Consider the following 20,797-nt stretch of genomic DNA (forward strand, 5'->3'; position numbering starts at 1 on the left):
CACACAAAACCCTGAGCCATTAATGTTTACTGTTTAAAACATAAAAATCATTGAGTTTTGATTTTCAGTTGTTTTTTCTTTTGTCTACATAGTCCTATAACTTTTTAAAATTCAATTGACATTTCTTCAGCACACATATTCTAAAAGCCCAGGTTGTCCTGAAGAAAAGGATGTTTAGAGCAGTGTTTTTCAACCTTTTTTGAGGCACAGCACATTTTTAGATAAAGAAAAATCCCAAGGCACACCACAAACCAAAAATGTCACAAAATAACATGTTACGAGTTCAGCTACTAAGTAGCTAGCTTTGGGAGCTCTGCAGACACTTTTGTGGTTTTTCTCATTAAAGCTGCCTGTTTCTCAGTTTGTTCAGGCAAACAAAATAGTCCGTGTTCTTGTTTGAACTTTCACTGTACTGCCTCGAACTCCCGGCTTTTGGCTTCTTTTGACCACCACTAACACAAGGCATCTCATCTTGGTTAGAATTTCCTTTTTCCTTTTAAAATATTTATCCATTGCTGCTGCACTTCAAGACACCGGCACATTTATCATGCGTCACTAATTCTGTTGTCTTAAATTGATAAGTTAATTACGGTGCTCCCTACCGCCACCAACTGACATGGAGGAGTATTACTGTTACCAGCCACCAAATTCCTGGCACAGGCGCTGAACAATTATGTGCAGTGACTCAATAATATATTTTTTTGACCTGTTAAGTGAAATTGGATAATGTCCCACGGCACACCTGGCGATCTCTAATGGTACAGTAGTTTGCCGCGGCACAGTGGTTGAAAATCATGCCAGAAGGTTGATGTTGTACAAGTTATTTAAAGACAAAAAAGTTCAGGTGAGACACAGTGGTTAAGAAATAGCTTAGGGCTCAGAAAGTTTACCTCGGATTTAAACATTATAGTTTTTCAATATGAATTATTATAATGTAACAGAAGTCTTTCTAGTGCCTTTCTAATTTAAATGGTAAACTATAGATGGACCTGAGCTTGTGTTGTGTGACTACACAGCACTTCAACACTACAGGTCGCACCCATCAACACCATATTTACACACTGATGGTAAAGGCCTCTGTTGAGAGTGTTCATCAGCAGTAGCTCATGCTAGTGGTGGAGCAGTGGGAGCAGTTTGGGCTTAAGTGTCCTGCTCGAGGCCACATCAGCATGTGACAGCAGGAATTGGAACAAACCCCCTACCTTCCGGTCGAAAGATGACAGACTCTACCACTAATCCATGCCTGCCCCAGGAAATATGAGAACATAGGCTCAAGGCAGTAAAATGACCAATAAAATCATAACAAAGAGAATTTTAAAGCCAAAACTTGCATGGATTATTTACACTATAGTTGCACTGTTTAATGCATTTTTTATTATTGATTTGAAGGTGTTATGAAAGAGTATATTTTTTATTTTCTCCAAATGGGTACATTTACATTCAAACCCTTCAAGATGCCGTGCATGCATCATATAAATAATCCTTCTCTGATGTCCAGTGGGTGCAAGTGTTGATAAAAAATGATGGTGTCGTTTCACCTCATGATGAAGTCACATCGATAAATCAAATGTCCTGATGCCCTACAGGCCTCCTCCAGGACAAGTCCAGTTGTTCCCTCTTTCTCTGCGTGTCTGGGAGCAGCTGGTTTTATAGTCCTGCTGGTAATGTCAGGAATTATAAGCCCAGCAGCTCCTGCTTTCACTTCCTATCAATCAGAGGAGGAAGAGGAAAAAGAAGCACTGAGCCTTTCCTCCTGACAGGTGCTGTGATGCTTGTTCACAGTGTGAGGACGGAGGGTGATGGATGGATGGATGTCTGAGGTACATGGATTTTCAATGCACAGTCAAAGCTGCCTAAATTTACTGAACCATGATAGGTATTTAAGCACTAGAAACCTTAATTGTGAAATTCAGCTTTAAACACTGTCGTGCTCACAAAACTCTAGAAAATTTCCCAACAATACTTTATCCAGAACTTTTCCCTCCTTAGAAAAATGTCCATGTGAAGTCGGGGTTCAACAGTAGTGGAGAGCAGCAAGAAATAGTCAGAAAATTTCACTTCAGCCAAACAGGCTGGAGTGATTTAGCTCAGATCACATGACTAGTGAGCAACATTGCTCTTCACTTTATATCTTATATGCATTCAGCATTACTTCACATTGATTTAAAGGCAGAAACTGTCATTATAGAACTGTGCTGTTGCTTTGTCAAGTGTTTCCGTGTCTTCCTTTTTAAATTATGTCCCGCCTCCTGTCAACCCTCCCTAGGTGCACATGTTAAAAGAGAAGTTAAGGATTTCAGAGTTAACCTGTCCTGACATTTTCTCAAAATTTTCAGGAATGCATGAATGAAAAAGGCTTTTATAATCAAACTGCACCTGTGTATGCTTTCACTGATGCTTTAGCCATGCTTTGGGATCCCTCCTTGTTTGGTTATTTAAGGGCAGAGAGTGACTTTTGTAATGCTCGTTGAGATTTGAAATACATTTGTAGTCTCTTTGTACATGCAATTTGAGCAATTCACTTATAATATACTGAGTCTGTAGGTCATTACAAAAATAGCTCCTTGACAGACCCTGGCACTTGTTAGCTATATCGAATCCTATATATTTTCAAAATTTAGTGAACCACAAAAATGTAGAGCTCATAAAATAACATAATAATGTAGTTCATTCAGGAACATTCTTATTATCCATTTTAATGCAAAACTGATATTTAGTTTTAATTTGCAGAGAGTGCATAGCTAGAAACCCCCATATGGAAAAATACATTTGTGAAAATGTATTTTGAATACAATAAAATTAGTTCAGGAGCAATGAATCCATAGTAGCATGCATCTGAATATGAGGGTGCTCCAAGTTTTAGGCTATAAAGGAGGAGGCTGGGGTGGATGAGATTAAGCTTTGCCAGCAGCAGCAGTGTGGTGCATCAGTGTTAATGCAAGCAGGTATTACTGAGGAGTATGTCTTATTTAAATAGACTGCTGTGTTGAGAGAAAGAGCTGCGATTTGCTTCGGGAGCTGGGAGGTGATAATTGGGATCAGCTGGCCATCCACAACTTGGCATATGACTTCCTCGTCCCGCATGAAATAACTCAAAGCTTCATTTGTATGAAGGTACCTCTAAAGCCAATGTAGACCATATTTTTGAAGCTGGTGTAAGACTCACTGTGCCAGCATTTTCTCTCACGTTTATACGTATAACAGATCACAGTTTGTCCCACAGGTGACCTCTTCACTTCTTCTCGGTGTAGCCGATGTCAGATTTGACACAACAGATAATCAGTAGCTTCACTAGCTATGGCGGGACAGTTTCATAGTTGCTATAAAAATACTGGATGTTCATCAGAGGTCGCTGAATAAGGAAGCTGGAACTGATAATGATAATGACTAACTCCAACCCCTGACCCCATAATTGTGTCTGGGTCATGGATATTAGAGATGCACTGGCCGCTGCTGCCTATCTTTGCTTTTTTCAATGAAAACTGCCCTCATTTACATGTTTCCGAAACAGTAAACACTTCTTATGTTGTCAGAGAAAAGCTGTAAAAAATGGTCTCTGGTTTGTGCTGAAAGTGATCAGAGTGCTTGCTAGTTGTTCACAATGCAAACCAGTAGGCCACTTTTATCAGCTTTTCTCCCTCAAAAGGTAGAAAACATCCATTCAATTAAACACTGATTTAAGAATTGATGAATTCACATTATGAAGCAATGCTTTTGATTGGACAGAGTCCTTAGTTCTGGAGTTGGGTGGAGTTGAGCAGCATATCTCATTTTCATTTGTAGTTGTGTTGATTGAGCACCTCATGGTGGAGGAATTTTAATATTGTGCATTAAACCAGTCAGTCTTTAATTTGTATTAAATTCATAGATTAATGGTGGCTGTATAATATATTCCAGATACTCATCAGTTTTAAAAACAAGCTGTTTTGACTTATTATGATTATTTCGTTCTCAACAGATCATTGGTTAAAGAATGTAAATCCACTTTAGTGAACAGACAGATTCTAGTGTAAACAGTAAGGGTGTGGCGAGATCTCGTGCCAACTTATCGAAACAAACTCTCTTTTCAGCGCCATAGAGTCCATTGTTAGCTCCAAAAACCTCAGTTTTAGCCCCATTTAAACACGCCCTGCTTGTTGTCTGACAGAGCAGAGACACTCGTTTACCAACGCAAACAAATTAACACACACGCTCATGTGTGTGTCATGTCCAACACTGTCAAAGCTCATATGAACAAAAAGCGCACAAAAACAATCAAATAATCTATTTCTCTACATTACAGCAAATGTGTTATTGACAGGAATGTTTCTTTTAAGTGTTTTGAATATGGATGTCCTTAAAAAGGATGAGAAATAGTTTGATTTTACTGATGCAGCTTTTTATATCTCAGTCTGTTGTAAACAGTGTTTAAAGTACTTTCAAAATAATCTAAATGCTTTTATTATGATTATTGTAATTGTGGCAATGAGTGTATAGTGTAGTAAAATAAAAGTTTCATTGACTATTAAAATGAAAGGTTTGATTTGAAGAGCATTAAAATGTACAGTTTAAGTCAAAGTTAGACAAGATAAGCTGTGTGTAAGCATTAATAGCCTATTCAGTACAGGAGAAGTTAGTTAAAAAATTTCTGAATTGACCAGAATGCTTTGCAATCATGACTTTCAGTTGTATAAAGGACATATTATCCACCCATCTATATTTTTCCAAAATTTAAATTAAAAAAAGTGTAAAATCTCTTCTCGTCTCATGTCTTGTGGGCCCAAATCTTGTCTCGTCTCGTGAGATAAGAGTCTCCTCACACCCCTAGTAAACAGATAACCTGGATTCCAGTTAGTGCCTCTAAAATTGAGCTAAGCTGTGTGTTACTTTCTAGCTCTTAGTATCAGGCTGTCTGTCACATATTGTGTGTTTGGTTTTCAATGATTAAGAGAAGCCATGAGATGTTAATTCGATGAATAGCCCGAAAGAAGAGCTAAATAACTCTATTAGTGATTGATTTGTTTTTTATGGCCCATTAAGACATTGCTGGAGGCTGAAACTGGCCGTGCAATTTACAAATTTAGAAAGACATTAAGCTGTAAATAATGCATTTCAATGAAAGTCCTATAGAATCAGAAAAGGCTGTTGTGTTTTGTTTTATAATCCAGGTAGTGACGACGTCCATGCGCACACAGACACAGGCTGTGCTCCAGTAGCTCTTCATCAAGGCTTTGCTCTTAGTTTGTTTGTCAGGAGGTCTTTGAACCAGCAGCTGACCAGTCAAGTGTGCTCTTTCATCCTCAAGCGCTTTAAGCTTTAAAGTGTGACGAGCTGTTCTCTGTTCACTTTATTCCACTTTGTGTGTTTACTCACCGATAACCCTCACAGTGACGCCCACAACACTGCAGGCTGCTAATTGCTTTGATGAGGTTACTCTTTGCTTCACTTTCTATTCTTTGCTCTACATTGTTGTGACTTTGTTAACTGCTGTCTTGACCCTTTCATTCCTTTTACTTTGAAGATCCTGTTAATAACATGGTAATGAAAGCTGTGCTTTAACTCTGTAGTTTAGGACCGCCTCCAACCTAAGATCTTCTTATAAACCATAACTGTTAGAAGTATTCAACAGTTAACAGGTTTTTCTAAATTGAAGACATTTTTTATGTATTGATATTGTAATCTTAAGGAGAATCCTTAAATTGTTAATACTCAACTACATCACAGAATAACACGAAACTGTAACATGAAGCCTTTGGAATATGAATTTTATAGGGTGGTTATAGGGTGGTCTGAAATCTGATTTGCCTGAAAATAATTTTCTTTTTACCTTGTCAGTTGTTAACCATCTAGACATACTCAGAACCTTGGCAAATCTTAGCATATTGGTTTGGTTTTATTGTTTTCAAATATCCTCAAGGTGAGGAATATGAAAATGGCCCCACCCCCCTTATATATTTCTGTATGTGGCCCTCAGTGAAACACCCCTGCCCTATAACATAACCCAAATTCTGTCTTGTACGACCTCAGAATATGAAAAGTAGAAAATTTAGACATAACAGCTCTTCACAATAACCAGCTGTGCTTAGAAATTATTTTTGCTGAAATAAATGTTGAAACCAAACATCCTGGCTTAACGTCATGCATAAATGTTTGTCTGCAGCCTGCTGCTGCAACAGTAGCAGGACCAAACCATTTGCCTACACTCCCCCACACCCACGTTTCCTGAGGATCGTCACATGGAGGTGAAAATTAAATTGTGGCTCCCCAAACAGCAAGCAGCGTTTTTCAGCTGCAGCAGAAAAATCACACTTCCACAAACTATTAGGAATGCGTTGCTTGGAAGACTGATTGTGTGGGGTAAACCTGTTGTGGGTTGATTTTGTGAAACCCTGCCGACTCCTAATTTAATGACAATAATGTGAAAATATTCACACGTGAGCACGTGTGTTTGCCGCTCTCTGTATGTGTGAGTGTTTGCAGTGGCTCCTACATCAGAGGGCACGTCAAAAAGTTCTCGTGTTCTACTTTTAAAGGACAAACCAACAAGGAAGAACATCCACCTCCTGGAGTATTTTTAGAGTTCTCCTTAAAGTGAGAATAGTACAAACTGAATCCTTCAATCCGTTCGATTAATATTCATGAAAACGTCTGAGAATACTTATGCCAGCAGTATGCCATCATGAATAATAATAATATTCCTCCTGTTTGCATGGGAATCACTGAGCATGATGTACATTACTTTACATCCGACTTCTAGCGGCACACTGTCTTCTCACTTTTTTCATCCGTATAGCACCGCAGATGTTTGAATTCTAAACAAGCCAGCTGGGAATATGCACACCTTGAGCCTGTCAGCCTTCTGACAGACAGGCCGGTGCTGGATGTGCAGCATACAACAAGCACTTGTTTTAATGAGAGAGACAACATTGAAAGTAGAGGTAATCAACCAATATACAAAAACAATAATAGCACAATATGGCTGTTTGAGCTACAGGCTGACAACAGAACGCTGTTAGAAGCATCAGTGCTAGCTTAGTGATGTTAAACAGGCATTATTTGCTGTATTCTGTAAGTTAGTTAGGCATGTTGGCATGGTTACATAAGTATTGGAGTATGTAAATTTCACCACCATGGGGCTCTCAGTCAAAACAATAACAAAAGATGATGAGTAGAGATGCACTGCTCAGATCCACTCACCCAAGCACCGACCTCAGAGTGAAGACCCTGTTGAAACTGAAGGAATTATTATTCTTTTATTTTCTGGCATATAAACTGCTACTTTAGGGGCCTTATCATGCTCCAAACTCACCAAATTTTGCAGTGAAATCAGTCCTGCTGAAAATGTATCTATTTTAGTGGATTTGTGTTTCTGGGTGATCCCGAGGCATTCTCAGACCAGACAGGACATATAATCCCTCCAGTGCATTCTGGGTCCTCCCAGCCGGATGTGCCCCAAAAGACCTCCAAAGGGAGGTGCCCAGGAGGCATCCTGCACACGAAAAAATGCTGGGTTATTTTTATAATGCAAATGCTGGGACAAGGCTGTTGGGTCAAAGGTTGAGTAGGTTTGACCCATTGTTGGATCAGATAAGTGACTCAGCAAAATGGGTTACGATTACGATTGGTTGGGGGGGTCCCATGACGCTTTTGGTGGGTTGTTTAGAACAATCTTAGGGAGGGCGTGAGGCTTTGTCCCCTCTGAGGCTGCAAAAAATAGATTTGTAATTATTGACCAAAAACATGATTAAGCAGTTATTAAGTAGTTTGTACAATGGTCTTTGATAAGAAGAGCATGTATAGACCTTTTTAGGGGTTTATCAGTGAAACAATTAAAATCTATGTTGATTTTTGGTGGCAGTGTGTCACTTTTTCTTCTCTCTTGGATCCTGGGGTGGGGATCTGCTTTTCTTTCTTTGTAAACTGTCAGACAGCATCCTAAATTACCATGACAATGGCTAGAATGACTTTCTGATGCACCCCCGCCATGATAAAGGAAATAACCAAGCAGGAAATATTCCTACCCGTGGACCTGCAGCTGACACAGAGGTGATGCTGTGTGTCTGTGTGTGAGACAGTGGGAAAGATAGCGGAAAGAGAGAGAGAGAGAATACAACTGGAAACACTTCACTATCGGTGTGTGTGAGACTTTTTTAAAAGGTAACTCCGTGGGTTTCTGTCCCAGTCCGTCCTGATTTCAGGCGCACAGTGTGAGCACTCAGGTTGTGCACAATCGTCGGATTTTACAGTGTGGGCACACAACTCGTGCGCGATGGTCGTGTGTCGTAAACAATTCAGTCGCACATTATGAGATGACATTCTGCCACCACTGTCATTTGGTCAGCTTGAAATCGCACAGTGTATACCCAGCTTAAGTTGGTCACTTCCTGTCTGTGAATGGGATTGGTCTATAATAGAGAAGACTTTATAGAGAGTGCAGACTTTAAACTCAGGGTGCATCCTAGCTCTGCATCTGTCTCGTTACTCCGGTTAAGTCCAGCTGGAAGGGGACCTCAGGGAAGACCTAGAATACATTGGAGGGATGATACTGTATATCCTGTCTGGTTCTGGGAATGCCTTGGGATACCCCAGAAAGAACTGGAAAGTCTTGTTGGAAAGAGGGATTTCTGGGTTGACTTGCTCAGCTTGCTTCCAACACAACCTGGCCCTGGATAAGTGGAAGAAGGTGGATGGATGCTTTGTTTTAAGGAACCAAAAAATATGAGCTGAAACCCTGAAACCCAACAACCTGGTTATTTTTATCCAATCTTTGGGCCAAGCCCATAACCCCTAACCTTGCAAAGCAGATGGATTCGCCAGTGAGAAACACGGAAACGGGTGAATCCGTCTTGCAAAGCTCCCATCTGAACAGTTTGGGCCCGGCTAGAAAGTAACGGGAACAATTAGCGATGAGGGGCAGTACTTTCAGGCACGGCAGAGTCGTGATGTAAGCATGTAGCGACAAGAGGCCGGTGCAATAATGGCGGAAGACATAAGTGTGAATGCTGCTATAGTGTCAGGTTTATCAGAACTTGATGACAATTCTTCATTAAAAGAAGAACAAAGAACAGCAGTGAGTTGTTTTCTGTTCATAAACGACAAAAGTCGTGTACTGACATGTTTACAGTCGTGATGGTTTATGTTATGCAGTTCTCTATGGAGTTTACTCCTCGGTAGGGCGCACCTTGGTAGCGGCTACGTCACGTGTTTTGTTGCTCTGATTGTGTTTTTTCAAAGCCTCTGCCCTTTCTCAAACACTGTCTATGGAAGGTTTTCCAGATAGATGTGTGAAACAAAGGGGTTTGTCCAAATTGGATCATTTTTTAAGAGTATGGTTAAATGCCAGAATCACCTGAACTGGCTCCTTTCAATGCAAAGGAGCAGCGGCTCTACTCTTAGCTCCCTCTGGATGTCTGAACTCCTCACCCTCTCTCTAAGGCCTAGCCCATCCTCCAGAGAAAACTATTTTGGCCGTTTGTATCCATGATTTTATTCTCTTAGTCATTACCCAGAGTTCCTGACCACAGGTGAGGGCTGGGAAGTAGGTCAACCAGTAAATGGAAAGTTTTACCATTCGTCTCAGCTCCTTCTTCACCACAGTGGTCTGGCACGATGCCCACAGTACAGCTGAGGCTGTCAATCTCACGCTCCCTTTTACCCTCGCTCAAGAACAAGACCCCAGAATACTTGAACTCCTTCACCTGAGGCAGAGACTCACTCACTCCACTTTCTGGTAACAAGTGAGATCAAAAAGGGCAAACTCATTGTACAGGTGTTACATTTGAACCAGTTGGTCTGAGGGGTTTCATTTGATTTACCACAGATTTTTTGTTGCAGATCTACAGCTATCAAAAGATGGAGTTTTCACCAAGGGTTGGGCCACAATCTGGCCCCAGTATTTAAATTGTGATTTTTTATCCTTCTACATCACTTCAGACAATCAGAGACAGATGTTGAAGACTGACCTTCACAGATACCACAGAGATTAAATGTTGTCTAGTGTCATTAGACTGATTCTCAGCACTGACTGTGACAAATCATCATCCAACAGTAATCCAATCCTCTTTCTGAGGTTAATCAGCTGTCTATTGTCTGTGCTTGAATGTTTGCTCTTGATCAGTACCTTTTATGAAAATACCCACTAATGGGTAAATTTCACCTGCTGCCAGTTGCAGGTATCGGAGTATGGGGACCCCTGCGGATCTATTGTTAAGTCCAGGAGTGAAATAATTCTGCAGGTGTTTCAGCTTAAACTGGAATTTGAGATTCTGCACTAATGACTGGTGCAGGATAAAATGAAGGAGGAAAAAAAGCAATTTGAACCATCCTGGGGGAAGCAAATATTTAATTTCATGATAATCTATCCAAAATTTCTTGAAACGTCTCAATTAAAACAGGACCTGTCCTTCTTCTGGCTGCAGTTTGGCACCAGGGGAATTACCTGTTGGAACCACGAATATCATTATGACAAATAATTATGGTGTCACTAAGCAACATGAGCACAGGAATGGGAAAAAAAACTCACAGACGCCTGGTGATGTTCCATAAAACTTTGTTGTTGCCCAGCAACTCCAGCATCCGTCTTACAGAGTCACTGTGCCTGGGTTGTTACAGACTTTTTAAAAGAACCTACAAAGCAACACATTTTTAACTCCACACAGAGATGACGGATTCTGTTTGGATTGAAGTTGCTCTGTGTGTGTCAGCGCTCCGCCCTTAGTCACAGCCTCTACTCCTGGTGCTTGTGTTAATCACAAAGAATCACATGATCACAGCACACTCCTGTGCTCTCTATTGATCTGTTATCTGAGACAGATAGAGCAGAGAGACAGCCATGTCTCCTGGTCCTTCAAAGTTTTTTGTTTTCTTTTTTCTCTCGGGCTGCCCTTAATCATATCTAAGGAAAGCTAAGCCCCCCATGACCCACTTGGAAAAAGTAAACATCAATTGTAATTGTTTCATTGACAAAATCCCAACATAGTTATAGTTTTTTATGTCTTTATGATGTTTTTATGATCACTGTGGTTCTACGTTTTTACTTATGTTTTAGTCACTGTGCAGCACTTTGGTAATGTTTTGTAAAATGCTCTATACAAATAAAGTGGACTGGATGTTCTTGACAAAAAAATCTATGTATAAACTTTCCATTATTACGACGGTGTTTTGAGGCCTCTCTAAAAAAAATATTTTAAAAGAGCTGTTAATTTTCAAGAAAGAAATTGTAAAAGGTCCTTCATCAAGAAAAAAAAAAAAAAAAAATAGAATTGTCTGACTTTAAAAGCTGTAAATGTATGTTTACCAAAACCTAGAATGTTTTTTTTTACTGTAAAGTTGATTGTCATTTTTAAAAACTTTATACTGTTATAAATTTACAATTTTAAAATTGACATTTTTGAGTTTCTATTGTCAAAATGTAAGACTCTTTTAAAATTGGACATTTTAATTTTTCTTGTAGATTATAGGATTATTCTTCATTCTGCTCCTTTTCATTCAAAGTGAATGATTTTATACGTTGAAAATAGGGGGGTGGGTGAGTGCTACATGGGGTCAAAGTATCCAACACTGTGTAGTCAGGATCAGTTGCTCTTCAGGAAATGGACAAAAATGTGTCATATGCAAAAAAAAGGGAGCAATGACTTGCCTGTTAACCTATCAGTAAAAGTCCATAGTGTAGATGGTAGCCAGAACTGAGAATCCAAGGCACCCTGATGTAGTAAAAATACTTTATATAAGCAGGTATATCAACGCTTTTCGACTCTAACGAGTCTTCATCAGGACATGATGAGCAGATTAAAAAAACACATGGTTAAGTACAAAGAAGGCACCATATGACACAAGCATGTGACTGAGGTCTTTGTACTTAACCATATATTTTTTATCTGCTCATCATGTCCTGATGAAGACTCGTTAGAGTTGAAACGCGTTGATATCCCTGCTTATATAAAGGATTTTTACTATATCAGAGTGCCTCGGATTCTCAGTTCTGACTGCCATCTACAAAATTCTCACTTTTTAAACTCTGAAAATCTGAGATTATTTCTTGTAAATATATGACTTTATAATCTAAAAAAAATCTCAATTTTTTTGTTGTTATTCTCCTCATCTTTTAGGCTGACCCAAATTCATTATGTTTCTAATCATGGTTTAAATATAAATATATAAATATGCATATATGCATGGCGGTGCAGGGGTTATAATAAATTCAGCAGCTTTATTTATTCTACGCCTCTCCGTGTCTCCGGTCTCAGCAGACAGCACTGCTTCTGAGAGTTTTACTGCTCTTATTTGTCATCAATAATGACTCAAATCCTTTTTTTATCCCCTTCGCCCATTCATGTCACTGGCACACTTTTGGTCTGACTCTGTGTTCTTTCTCTTCTCTCTGTTTGTCTCCAGGTCACACGATAGTCATCATCTGTTTCCAGGAAAAACCTTGTTGGAACCAGACGTTGTTTCTTTGGACGTTTGGATATTTGGAGGATTGGTGGAAACCAGGGACCAACAAGGATAAAAACCACAGACATTCCTCTGGATGATTGGATAAAAACAGGATCAGAGAGCTTCATTTAAGACATTTCCAAAAAAGATTCCTGACTTTAGATGCAGCATCAACAGTAGCTGAACTCTACTGCCCACCAAATCTCTCTTTGTATTATAGATTTGTTCCTTTTGACTCAAAGACTCGGAGAACCATGAAGATATTTATTGACTGAGAGACTGTGGATTACACCAGAAAAAGAAAAATCACCCTTAAAAAGAAAACCATGTGATGTGAAACTCTTGTGTTACTTTCTCGCCACAAAAAGAGCCCCAGGACTCTTGATGCATATCTGTGTTGAAGATCAAGTGAAGCTTTTTCATTCCTTTTAGCCTTATGAAGCAGAAATCTCTTAAGTTTCTTCTTTTTTATTTGAAAGAAAAAAAACTACAAAGTGTTTGGCTTTTTTAAGTTGGTTAGGATGTCTTCTTTTTAAAGACAAAAGATGATGCCACAACAATAAAACCCACAAGTATATGTAACGATGTTCGGCTAAAGTCACCAAGGGTCAATACAGCTGACTTCTGCCAAGATGTTTTAATGGTATCTGTTGTTTTCAAAGCTTGGTGACGACCATTGATACAAACATGTCAATATTATCTCAATAAATTGAACTAAATGGACTCAGTGTGCACACACTTCTGGCTTTTTTAAAGCTTATGTGATGCTCTTTGTATACCAGACTGCAGTGTTGTGTCTGTAGCTGTAGAGAGTTAAAATTTGAGGTCAAGCAAATATATTAACAAAAAATAAGAATGCTCAAAGCAGCTGAATGTTGTGTTAAGTGAAACTCAGCAAATGCAAAAATAGGCCATGTTCAAACAAACGGCAAGTCTCAGTGCAATGTTTCTTAAAATGAACAGACTTCACAAAACGCTCTCTGAAATCTGGTCCAGGGAGAAACTGGTAATAAAAGCTCACCCCAAAACAACCCCAGCACTGCTTGAATCATTTCTAAAACAATGTGTTTTTTCAGCCAGTCCTGCCTTTATTATGTGGAATTAATGATACCAACCACTGATCAATGATGAGTGGTGGTCTGAGTTATTTCTACTAAGGCATCGCCTGATTTAAATCCACAGAGAGTGTAAAAGAAGGGAACATAAATGTTTGGTTTCAAAAGGGAAGCGAGCACAGATGAGCCTCTAAACTGCTCATGGCTATCAGAGAGAGACTCCACTGGTCTGACTGAGTAGAAAGAGATGGGAAATTTTCTTATCTCGCCTCTCTGTTATTTTCCTTTCAGTTGGTTTAATTTGGTCTAATTTACTTATGTGAAGTCTACTTTGTTGTAGCACAAGGCTCATTTTATACATTTTGGCAGGGGTGTCCAAACTATGGCCCAGGGTCCAAATGCAGCCCACGGTCCACTTTTTATTGGCCCGCAACAAATTCTCTAAATTAAATGAAATATGGTCCACAGTAGAGCATGGAACTTGTGCTAGTCTGTATTATTCTTCTTAATTTCAGCACAAGGAGGTGCAACCATTCTGATTCTGTAAACAAACATTTTGACAAGAAGAAATTACTGATTTGTGACTTAGTTGAGACAACAATGTAAATGGTAAACATAATGGCAACCAAAATTATAACAATATCTTGATTTATTATGTCCTAATGGATTATGGCAGCAAATATTAGTACAGGTGATGTTAAAGGGCCCGAGCAAGTGGTTTCTAGGGCCAACAAGCAATAAGGGGCAGTACTTTCCGGCTTGGCGGAGTCGTGACGCTAGAAAGCAGCGAAAAGAGGCCGGTGCAATAATAGGCATTAGCGTGGTTGATGCTAAAGTGCCAGTTTTATCAGAACTTGACATTTCTTTGTTAAAACAAGAATAAAGAACAGCAGTGACTTGTTTTCTTTTCAAAAACGATAAAAGTCGTGTACTGACATGTCTACAGTTGCCATGGTTATGCAGGATGTGTGAAACAAATCCATCCAGCGTGCCAGGTGAAGACCCTCTCACATCTAAGGACAATGTGTCTCTTAGTCTCAGACTATGGTTTTGCGAAGACTGTGGGTCACTAAATACAAGACTAGAGTATGATTCCTTTTGAGACTATTTCCCATCATGCATCTGGTGGAAATTCACAACGACAATTTTTGAGCAGAGAACATGATGTAGAAGGAGATGGATATTGCATTTGAGTTAACATCACTTATAATCTGATGTTTTTAAATTATTTACATCAAGTAGAAATGAAAGGAAAGTTAAACTCCGAAGTAACTTTGCATGTTACTGCAACAACCGAGGAACTATCCCGGAAACACTTCAGAATTCAAGTAATGTATGAAAACACTAGTCATCTCAGCACAGAAAGAAACTGATCAGGCCTTTACTTTGAAAATCCCAGTGGTGGTTTATGGTACTTGTCATGTCAGCCTAGAATGAATTGACAGAGAAGGCACACAAACACACAGGTGCAGAGATCTGCAGCTCTGAGTTCTGAGCGGACATTCAGCAGTTTCAGACTGATCCATACTCATGTTCGTATTTTGAAGAAATAAGTGAATTAATGTGCTCACGCATAACACCAGCTCCCACTGGTTGTGGACGACGGCCGCATCACTGAGAAACACAATTTCCATACAACCAGACTTAAGACTTACAACAATATCAAACACATTTGATATTAATGCCAAGACTGAAGAAAGACCGCCTTAAAATGTCTAAAATTGGGTCTTATGACCACCTTATACTTAGAGACAATGGGCGCGAGCTGCAACTTTGGAAAGACTCCCATGAAACTATGACTCAGAATTTTGTCTGCGACTTTGGAATTGGAGGAAAAGTTATTAGGTGTAAGGCCGCCTTAAGTCCACCAGACCTCCAACTACATGCCTTACTAGATGAAGGGGAGACCAGAGTCTTGCGGAATCTTGTTCTCAGCTCAGCTGAGTTGTTCACAAAAGAGCCTGTTCTATAAAAGGCTCCTAAAAATAAACCATGGTAGTTATGATAAGAAGAATGAGCCAAACAACTAGCTCTACTGAGCTGAACCAGATGATCCAGATCTCTAAAAGAGACGATTTCCCATGACAACAAGCTGGAGGGACATCAGCTGACGAAACTCGGGCAAGATCAGGGTTTTCCTTGCTAAACCATGGCAGACTGTACTGAACCAAATCGGACCACTTTGTAGAAACGGACCATACATGAATGGTGACACTTTTCTTTGCACTTCAGTGATCCAAAAGTAGCTTGAGATTGTGGCAAAAAAACCTTTTGATATCAGTCTTATATGCAGAAATCACTTCTTGCCCCTCATCTAGAGTGCTCTGTTGTAACATGATGTCATCTGCAAAGAACCTATAGAAACCAAAGGGGACCTCACTAAGACTACGCCCTGTTACATACAAATATGATCACTGCTAACATTAAGAAATGCTGAAATACATAACTCAAGGCCTTCAAAGGATTACATAATTGTGGCCTTCAAAGAGTCTATACTAAATATCCCAGAAGATTTGTTTGTGTCATTAAAAGCTTACAGAATAAAACCTTCAGACACTGCAGCACAGAGCAGGAGGTAGGTAGGAAATGGACAAAGACAGAAAAGAAAGCACAGAGGGAGAAGGATTATTTGGCCCTTGTGGTCTGAGTCCGTCCAGTCCAAGGGCGAATGTGATGTCCATCCATTTCGACCTGTTCTCACTGCTGTTCCCATCGTTACATGGAGCTCTGTTCATTTCTCTATGGAAGCCTGAAAGGTTGGAGGCAGGCTGGTTCAAGGAGGCAGAAAATAGTCAGAGATGAATTCATATTTCTGCCGCATGTGGCATTTACACCTTGGGGACAGAAAACCATGGCTTAATAATACATGGGCCTCTGTTCTGATGTGATAATACAACACATTTCTGATATGTAATTTTTCTCTGCAGCTGTATCTGATGACAAGACCTGCATTGGCATCGCATCTGTGTATGAATAAGCCTGGCTGTTGGAGAAATTTGCATCAAGACAGCTTTTGTAAGGACGTCTAGACTGCAAACAAACCAGCGTTTTGTGTAGAAGTTTGTATTTGTGAGTCAATTTTCCTCTGTAATTGAAACAGTGCATTCACTGCACAATGCACTGCTCCTTATACTAAACATAATTAATTAGGCAAAAATGTAGATGGCTGGCTTCCAAAGATCAGACCCCAGGGACTGACGCTGAGGGGGGGGAGCAGTGCAGAGGGCTGCTGTGGTTAGCGATCCAGGTTGCCTCTTGTTTGGTTAGAAATCATTAAATTACAGTAATGACTAATTTCTCATTCCTGCATGCAATTCGCCTGAGACCACCATGGATTTAATAAAGAGCTGGCGATGAATTACAAACAGCGACCGGCTAAGGGAAAGGCTACGTGATTATACAGAGTAATTCAAAAGTGCATTAATAAAACAATACAGAAACATTGCTAAATCATTTGAGATAAAGGCTATTTGCATAATTCATTAAGATTAATCAGACCAGGCAATCCACCGCAGTGCTCCGAGGAACAGGGAGGGAAGACATGAAACCAATCCCCCGGAAAAAAAGCCTTTCTATCTACAAACAATGATACAAATCTACCCTTGGATCAGAGAATTAACCTCAGTGCACTTTACAGCCCCTGCAGTGTTGGAACACAATCCTTCAGTCATTCACCTTTATGTGGGCTAATATTCTATTAATAATGAAAGATCTTTTCATGCCATAGCTCCTCTGGGTTTTGTTGCTCTGCCATAAAAGACCTTCACAAAAGTTGAATGGAAATGTATTGTGCGTGTTTGGAAGCGGCCGTGTTGATGAGAGGGATGGCTGTTTGATATTTCTGTGTGCGGCTTTTGACTTGGGTGTTTCATTCTCCGCAGTACAAAGAGCCGGGCAGGATGCACATGGGATGAGCTGGACGGCGATCACGGATCACATACGGGAGATAAATCACCTGTTGTGGGAGCTGAGACCACCTGTAAGCACTGCGATTTCCACTCCAATCGTGGTCCTATTAGTGACGATGAAAGAGACTGTTTAAGATTTGTTACTCTACCGCTCAGATAAGGTATAGCATTTTTAAATGTCAGAAATGATGGTTACACTGAAGTACAAACACGTACATATAAGATGCTGTCTGTTTTGGGGGTCTCTTAGAGGGGAAAAGGAAGAAATCTTCCAGCTCAGACTACATGGTTTTTTTAGTCGTTCATGAAGGCACCATGTAAAGCCTGGTATGAACTGTGCGGTTCTGAGCTGCCCCAGACAAAAGATGACCAATCGTGGCAATATCTTATATGGTAGCTCTAAAATGGTGGAATTATGTCGCACTGTGAGATTGGTTGACAGACAACTATCGTCATGGTCTTGTGACCAAAGATAGCCTGGGATAAATATCTGACAGTGTTAGAAATTTAAGATGACCATCTCACAATGAGACTGCTGCGACTTATGTTGACTAACCATCAAAAGGAATGCAGCAAGACATGATAGACAATAGAGGTGACACAAATGAGCTAGCATTAGAATGGAGACAATTGCCAAGACACAAGCTGCACCACTTTTGTCTTAAATTTTGACTTGAGATTGAAAAAAATCTTTTTTAAGAGTGTCCTGGCCAAAACCAGCAGCAGTTGTCAATATAGTTTGAGACAAATAAAATATAAATGTAATATAAGATGCATTAAGGGAAACAAAGTCGTACATAAAAACAGCAAATGTTTGCCAAAACTGCCCACGACTTAGGAGTTTTTTAAACCAAGGCAGTGCTCCAAACAATTGATTTATTCAATGATATACCATCATTTCTCAAAAGGCAGTGCTATGAACAGGGACTGGAACAGTACTGTATTCAAACACATATGTACTTCAACATGGAGTGCCCCCCCTTGCGCAGCTTTAAAAATCTTCTTGGAAGGCTTTCCACAAGATTTTGGAGTGTTTTTGAGGGAATTAGAGCCCATCATTCTATAGAGCATTTATGAGGTCAGGCATTGGTGTTGGACGAGAAGGCCTGGCTCTCAATCTCCATTTCAGTTCATCCCAAAGGTGCAAGGTCAATGGGTTTGAGGTCAGCGCTCTGGTTAGGCCAGTCATTCTCTTCCACACTAAAATCATTAAACCATGTCTTTATAGTCCTTGCGTTGAGTACTGGGCCACAGTCATGATGGAATAGAAAACGGCTTTCCCCAAAAACTCTTGCCTGAAAGCTGGAAGCAAAGCATTGTCTAAAATGCCCTGGTATGCTGAAGCATTAAGATTGGCCTTCACTGGAGATAAGGGGCCTAGACCAAAAATCTGGAAAACAGCCCCTTACCATTATCCCTCCTCCACCAAACTTCACAGTTGGAACAATGCAGTCAGGCACATAATGTTATCAAGACATGCACCAAACCCAGACTCACATCTGATTGTAGAGAAGCATGATTGGTCACTACACTGAGCAGGTTTCCACTGCTCCAGTGTCAGTGTGCTTCACACCACTTCATCCAAGGCTTGGCGTTTGGCTTGGTGATATGTGCTCACATAATTGCCAGTGGAATTTCATCATGCGTCTTAGCAGTCGTCGACCCTGCTCTGCGGTTTTATGTGTTCTTCCGCTTCATAGCTGAGTTGCTGCTGTTCCTAAACGCTTCCACTTTCTAATTCTATCGCTCACAGGTGAGTATGGAATATCCAGCAGGAATGAAATTTCACAAACCATCTTATTGCAAAGGTGTCCTCCATCACAGTGTCTCACTCTTCAAGTCACTGAGCTCTTCAGAACGACCTATTTTGTATCACAAATGTTTGCACATGGAGACTGCATGGCTAGGTGCTTGATTTGAGGCCGACTGAAGCACCTGAATTGTGCTAAGCTATGCTAACCAGCAGTGACTGCTTTATATACAGTCATAAGCTTGACATATGCTTCTTTTCATGTAATTTCCCACCAGAAAATTGATAGCTGTAATTTAAAAATGTCCCACTACTTCTTTAAAGTACATAACATTTTACAGTGATGCTGATTTTTTATGCAAGTAATAATTTCTATGTTAAAAGTATGTCATTATTTTCTCATATTTAGTCTCCATCAGTGAGAAAAGCAGCCAAGAAACTACATTTAAATCCCCCTGCACATTAATCTTCCTCAGTCTTACTCATACTAATGAAATTATTCGAGGCGGGTCACCGTATGCAGGTTATAAGCTTATAGCTGGTTTCATTGCAGGTTTTACAGACTGATGCCTCTGAAGCTGTTGATTAAAGTCCTCCCACTCCTCCTGCCGGGAATAAATTCCCTGGTTGGCCATCCGAAATAGAAAATATTAGTAAAATGGCATTTTCTATCTGTGGCCAGGGAGCTGCAGACATTTTTATTGGGAGAAGATGACATGACTCACCAATCCTGTTTTTAATGGAAGGGCATGTGAGCAACACAATCTCAGAATCACAGCTTTCTATTTGTAGTTTTTCGCTGAGGGATGTGTTAGATTAATTCAGGTGATAGAATAACTGAATTTGAAATGAAGAGCACTAACAACCAATTTGTTTTAAAGGCTTACTTTAATCAAACACGATCGGATTCAGAGATTCACAGAGGCGTTTTTCTTTTCTTTTCAGAGAGAGAAAAATACCTCCAGATCGAAATCAAGCAAGGTCTTGCACTTTTTCGAAAACAAAGATCTCTCTTACAAACACCATCTGCTGGCTTTGCCTGGGCTTTATCTTGACAGGACAAATTAGTTTGAAAAACTGTCAGATACACCACGCAGAATTAGATTTTCTCATTTCATAATGAAAGCTGACGGACTGAAATGAAAAACCGCTCGATCTCGAAAACACCCGAGATGAACTGTAAGAGATGGAAAAACTTTCCCACGTCTCTTTTTTTTAATCCAATTTTGTTATCCTCTCTTTTCAATATCAGGAGTATTTTTCATCCCATAAATTGGATGTTCTAATTCAGTTTGGGTCGGAGTTTGATGTTATTTCTGACGGCTGTTTATGTTATTCTCGTCATCTGTAAGCAGTTTATTTTGAAGTGAGTTGTGCCTCTCTCTCTCTCTCTCTCTGCACCGCTGTGACCTGAGGCATAATGGGATTATCCTGCTCAAGGCAAGACGTAGATGCCTTGAATTCTAATATCAAAGTATTCCTTGCTGTACCTGACACCCCCTCCTCCTCCTCTCTCTGTTTCTCATGCCTGACTGGACCAGGAGGCGATTAGCTCATGAATCAGGAAACAGCCCCAGAGCAGCTACGGAAAGACTTTCACACATCCTGTTGAGGCTTCCTATCCAAAAAAGTTGTTTTTTCTCCTTTTTTTGGTTATTTGAAAAGGCGCA

The 20,797-nt window shown here is 40.0% G+C and overlaps 1 protein-coding gene across 1 annotated transcript in view; it reads left to right on the forward strand.

Annotated features, from left to right (window-relative positions):
- The window catches only part of tafa3a (TAFA chemokine like family member 3a), a 223,682-nt gene extending 210,545 nt beyond the window's left edge, over window positions 1–13,137 (forward strand). Inside the window, exon 5 of the mRNA XM_041783309.1 lies at window positions 12,373–13,137. Within this exon, the coding sequence (XP_041639243.1) occupies window positions 12,373–12,384 (12 nt within the window). The 3' untranslated portion in view covers window positions 12,385–13,137. The remainder of the gene's footprint in view (window positions 1–12,372) is intronic.
- The last annotated feature ends 7,660 nt before the right edge of the window (window positions 13,138–20,797 follow it).

The sequence above is a fragment of the Cheilinus undulatus genome, linkage group 3, assembly GCF_018320785.1.
Source record: "Cheilinus undulatus linkage group 3, ASM1832078v1, whole genome shotgun sequence".
Lineage (NCBI taxonomy): Eukaryota > Metazoa > Chordata > Actinopteri > Labriformes > Labridae > Cheilinus > Cheilinus undulatus.